Source organism: Coregonus lavaretus (assembly GCF_964263955.1).
Source record: "Coregonus lavaretus genome assembly, chromosome: 20".
In the NCBI taxonomy this organism is placed as follows: Eukaryota; Metazoa; Chordata; class Actinopteri; order Salmoniformes; family Salmonidae; genus Coregonus; species Coregonus lavaretus.
Window position 1 is genome coordinate 47340592 of NC_140007.1, and position 5849 is coordinate 47346440.

General features: G+C 53.4%; 1 protein-coding gene across 1 annotated transcript; it reads left to right on the plus strand.

The window, feature by feature from the left end:
• Positions 1 to 219: 219 nt before the first annotated feature.
• Positions 220 to 5149, plus strand: LOC311148198 (zinc finger BED domain-containing protein 4-like; the record flags this gene model as incomplete). The annotated part of the gene is made up of 5 exons (XM_084185078.1): positions 220 to 464; positions 2223 to 2488; positions 2666 to 2805; positions 2890 to 3048; positions 4469 to 5149. 5 exons carry the CDS (start codon positions 220 to 222, stop codon positions 5147 to 5149), a joined length of 1491 nt encoding a protein of 496 aa, XP_084041204.1.
• Positions 5150 to 5849: the final 700 nt, after the last annotated feature.

The window sequence follows — 5849 nt, forward strand, 5'->3', positions numbered from 1 at the left end:
AGGTGCTGATCTCTGAGGCGATAGCTAAGATGTTGGTCCGTTGTGTGTGTGTGTGTTGTAGTTGTGGTGTGTAATAGACATTATTATGTTTGACTAGGTGCTGATCTCTGAGGCGATAGCTAAGATGTTGGTCCGTTGTGTGTGTGTGTGTTGTAGTTGTGGTGTGTAATAGACATTATTATGTTTGACTAGGTGCTGATCTCTGAGGCGATAGCTAAGATGTTGGTCCAGGACCTCCAGCCTGCCTCCCTGGTGGATCTCAGAGGGTTCAGAGAACTACTGCAGCTGTTGGAGCCTCGCTACACCCCCGAGCCCCCACGATACCTCCACACCCAGCTCCTCCCAGCCTACGCCTACCAGGTCCAGCTAGCCACCAGACAGGCCCTGGCCTCATCCCCCGCTCTCAGCCTCTCTGTCTCCCTCTGGGGGGGTTTCCCTGGGACCACAGCAGGGGCTAACGCTGGGTACGTACTCTAAGCCTAACCCTATACCCTGACCCTGGCCTCATCCCCCGCTCTCAGCCTCTCTGTCTCCCTCTGGGGGGGTTTCCCTGGGACCACAGCAGGGGCTAACGCTGGGTACGTACTCTAAGCCTAACCCTATACCCTGACCCTGGCCTCAGCCCCTGCTCTCAGCCTCTCTGTCTCCCTCTGGGGGGGTTTCCCTGGGACCACAGCAGGGGCTAACGCTGGGTACGTACTCTAAGCCTAACCCTATACCCTGACCCTGGCCTCAGCCCCTGCTCTCAGCCTCTCTGTCTCCCTCTGGAGGGGTTTCCCTGGGACCACAGCAGGGGCTAACGCTGGGTACGTACTCTAAGCCTAACCCTATACCCTGACCCTGGCCTCAGCCCCTGCTCTCAGCCTCTCTGTCTCCCTCTGGGGGGGTTTCCCTGGGACCACAGCAGGGGCTAACGCTGGGTACGTACTCTAAGCCTAACCCTATACCCTGACCCTGGCCTCAGCCCCTGCTCTCAGCCTCTCTGTCTCCCTCTGGAGGGGTTTCCCTGGGACCACAGCAGGGGCTAACGCTGGGTACGTACTCTAAGCCTAACCCTATACCCTGACCCTGGCCTCAGCCCCTGCTCTCAGCCTCTCTGTCTCCCTCTGGGGGGGTTTCCCTGGGACCACAGCAGGGGCTAACGCTGGGTACGTACTCTAAGCCTAACCCTATACCCTGACCCTGGCCTCAGCCCCTGCTCTCAGCCTCTCTGTCTCCCTCTGGAGGGGTTTCCCTGGGACCACAGCAGGGGCTAACGCTGGGTACGTACTCTAAGCCTAACCCTATACCCTGACCCTGGCCTCAGCCCCTGCTCTCAGCCTCTCTGTCTCCCTCTGGAGGGGTTTCCCTGGGACCACAGCAGGGGCTAACACTGGGTACGTACTCTAAGCCTAACCCTATACCCTGACCCTGGCCTCAGCCCCTGCTCTCAGCCTCTCTGTCTCCCTCTGGAGGGGTTTCCCTGGGACCACAGCAGGGTATGTATAGTAGAGCTCTGATACCCGACCAGAGCCCAACGGGCTCCGCCATTACACATCGGTTAGGGCCTGTTTTCTCATCAGTAACTAGGGTACAGGCAGCGCTCTGGTATCACTACATTGATCACTAACATTTTGAAGCTGAGCCATTTGCTCGTGCTCTGCTGCACAGTACAGTCATATCTGACTGAGGTCATAACATGGTGCCAGAAGTGCCTTCGACCTCGTCAAATATAAGACAGGAGAGATTATTTAACAGATAATAATAATGTTCCTTGAGTTGTCAGAGTTTGGAGTGATGAAAAGTAGCTAACAGCTCTCGTCATTGAGCAGAGCAGCCCAAGTGGAGCTGTTGCTATGGATACACAGACTCAGAGCCACCATGAGCAGAGTGCATGCAGAGCGAGCTGCCTGCGCACAGGGAGCAAGTGGATTTACTAACAGGAAGTTATTTCTGATTTCGTTCTTCGGGCAGGGCCTTACCTTAAATTTGGCTGAAGCAATCGGGCCTGGGTAAGGAAGGGCCTGAATGTCGTGGGCATGGGTAGGGCTCGGGTTTTAAATTCATGCCCGTGCAGAGCTCTATTGTACAGGGCTAAAATCACCATCTCTGTGTTTTACTATGTTGTGTTCTATGTAGTGCACTAGTTTTGACCGAGCCAATGGGAATAGGGTGCCATCTTCTCTCTAATGATCTAGGGTTGTTCATTATGACATCACTGTGTACTCCTACCCGTCCTGCAGGTACCTGGGCGTGACCTGCCACTTCCTGTCATCTGATTGGCAGATGCGTTCCGCCCTGCTGGCCTGCCTGCCTCTGGTTGGTGGGCTCTCTGCCAATCGTGTGCTAGCAGAGTTTGAGGAGGTGTGTGTGGCGCACGGCGTTTCGGGCCGAGCGTTCCGCGTTGTGGCCGACCCATTTCCCGCTGAAACTCAACCCTCATGCCGCCTACCAGGGTTCCGTATCCACGGAAACCCGGGAGATGATGCCGAAGAGGAAGAGGAGGAGAGTGGGGATGAAGGAGGAGAGAGGAACGGAGAGAGAGAAGGAGAGGTAGAACAGGAGGACTGGTGGGAGGGAGGTCTGGGGTCCGGCAGGATAGACTGTTTCTGTCGTTCTCTGGGTCAGTGTGTGAGAGATGGACTGCTCTCCTCCTCTCCTCTCCTCTCCTCCACCCTGGCTAAAGCCTCCTCCTTCTATAACTACATCACCTCCGCCGTGCCACATGACAAACTGGTGGGGGTGTTGGGACGGGGGGTGGAGGAGGGGCTGGGGGGGGCGGGGAGCAGCGGAGCTGGAGAGCGAGACTGGGCCGTACAACTCAAGGTAAGAAGTAGTCTAGTTACAACATAGAACAGCCTGCTGGTTTTGTAACCTTTTGATTCCATTCCTATCCTCCTCCTCCTCCAGGTGCTGCGTGATCTTCTGGACTCAGCAGACTTCTTGGAGGATGTGTCTGACCGGGTTGACCTGGCGCTGAGTGGCCAGGAGGTGGCGCTGCTCAGAGAACTGACAGACACACTGGAACCCTTTAATGAGGCCTGGGACATGGTGCACACAGACAGACAGGTAAGACACAGAGAGAGACAAACAGACAGACAGACAGACAGGTGACACAGACAGACAGGTAAGACACAGAGAGACAGACAGACAGACAGACAGACAGACAGACAGACAGACAGACAGACAGACAGACAGACAGACACAGACAGGTGAGACACAGACAGACAGACAGACAGACAGACACAGACAGGTGAGACACAGACAGACAGACAGACAGACAGACAGGTGAGACACAGACAGACAGGTAAGACACAGAGAGAGACAGACAGACAGACAGACAGACAGACAGACAGACAGACAGACAGACAGACAGACAGACAGACAGACAGACAGGTGAGACACAGACAGACAGGTAAGACACAGAGAGAGACAGACAGACAGACAGACAGACAGACAGACAGGTGAGACACAGACAGACAGGTAAGACACAGAGAGAGACAGACAGACAGACAGACAGACAGACAGACAGGTGAGACACAGACAGACAGACAGACAGACAGACAGACAGACAGACAGACAGACAGACAGACAGACAGACAGACAGACAGACAGACAGACAGACAGACAGGTGAGACACAGACATACAGGTAAGACACAGAGAGAGACAGACAGACAGACAGACAGACAGACAGACACAGACAGGTGAGACACAGACAGACAGACAGACAGACAGACAGACAGACAGACAGACAGACAGACAGACAGACAGACAGACAGACAGACAGACAGGTGAGACACAGACATACAGGTAAGACACAGAGAGAGACAGACAGACAGACAGACAGACACAGACAGGTGAGACACAGACAGACAGACAGACAGACAGACAGACAGACACAGAGAGAGACAGACAGACAGACAGACAGACAGACAGACACAGACAGGTGAGACACAGACAGATAGACAGACAGACAGGTGAGACACAGAGAGACAGACAGACAGGTGAGACACAGACAGACAGGTAAGACACAGAGAGAGACAGACAGACAGACAGACAGACAGACAGACAGACACAGACAGGTGAGACACAGACAGACAGACAGACAGACAGACAGACAGACAGGTGAGACACAGACAGATAGACAGACAGACAGGTGAGACACAGACAGACAGACACAGACAGGTGAGACACAGAGAGACAGACAGACAGACAGACAGTTGAGACACAGACAGACACATGAGACACAGACAGACAGACAGACAGACGAGACAGACAGACAGACAGACAGGTGAGACACAGAGAGACAGACAGACAGACAGACAGACAGACAGACAGACAGTTGAGACACAGACAGACACATGAGACACAGACAGACAGACAGACGAGACACACAGACAGACAGACAGGTGAGACACAGACAGACAGACAGGTGAGACACAGACAGTTAACAGACAGGTTAATGGTTGTGTTCTTGTCTCCTGACAGGGTGACAGACACGTCTCCATCAGTCTGGCTTTGCCCTGTGTCCTGGGGCTCCGTAAGCACCTGTCAGAGTGCGTCTCCCCCCAGCTACCCTGCCTGCTGTTGGGCTTGTCTCAGGCAGTAGAGCGCCGCCTGGCTCCCATCCTGGAGGACCCTCTGTACGTCACCGCCACCACCCTGGACCCACAGTTCAAACTCACATGGAGCTCAGACCCTGACTGGCACAGACAGGTCCTCCTGGACGAGGTCACCAAACACACACAAACACAGGGCCCCAGCATGGAGCTTGCCCCCCAGGCCCAGTCCGCTGACGCAGCTTTGTCCCCAGCCCCGTCCCCTCTCCCCTCCTCCACCTCGCTCAGCAGGCCCTGCAAGCTGTTCTCCTTCATCAAGCAGAGGCCCACGGCGCAGGCGAAGAGCGTGGAGCAGGAGCTGTCGGGGTACCTACGTGAGGAGCCCACTGAGGAGGAGCCTCTCCACTACTGGAAGCGAAAGGCTATAGACTTCCCTCAGCTCAGCCAGGTGGCCAAGCGGGCGTTCACTGTGCCAGCCGGGACCTCCACCGTGGAGACCATCTTTACCTCAGCTAGGCACTGGCTCCGACCCGACAGAGGCAGGGCTCTCCCCAAAAACCTTGAGACACTCATCTATCTCAAAACCAACTATAGGTTACTGTGGACTTAGTGGTTCAACCATACGCCATAGACACTAACACAACCACAGAGACACTAACACAGCTACAGAGACACTAACACAACTACAGGCTGGTAATGTTGTCCATGTAACCCGATGGAGACTCAAAAACTTGAAAGCCAATTACAGACTGCTATGGACCTAAACACTATAGTCCATGTAGCCTACAGGTTTCAGAACTAAACACTATAGTCCATGTAGCCTACAGGTTTCAGAACTAAACACTATAGTCCATGTAGCCTACAGGTTTCAGACCTAAACACTATAGTCCATGTAGCCTACAGTTTTCAGAACTAAACACTATAGTCCATGTAGCCTACAGGTTTCAGACCTAAACACTATAGTCCATGTAGCCTACAGGTTTCAGAACTAAACACTATAGTCCATGTAGCCTACAGGTTTCAGAACTAAACACTATAGTCCATGTATCGTACAGGTTTCAGACCTAAACACTATAGTCCATGTAGCCTACAGGTTTCAGACTGCTATGGACTTAAACACTATAGTCCATGTAGCCTACAGGTTTCAGAACTAAACACTATAGTCCATGTACCCTACAGGTTTCAGACCTAAACACTATAGTCCATGTAGCATACAGGTTTCAGAATGCTATGGACCTAAACACTATAGTCCATGTAGCCTACAGGTTTCAGAATGCTATGGACCTAAACGCTATAGTCCATGTAGCCTA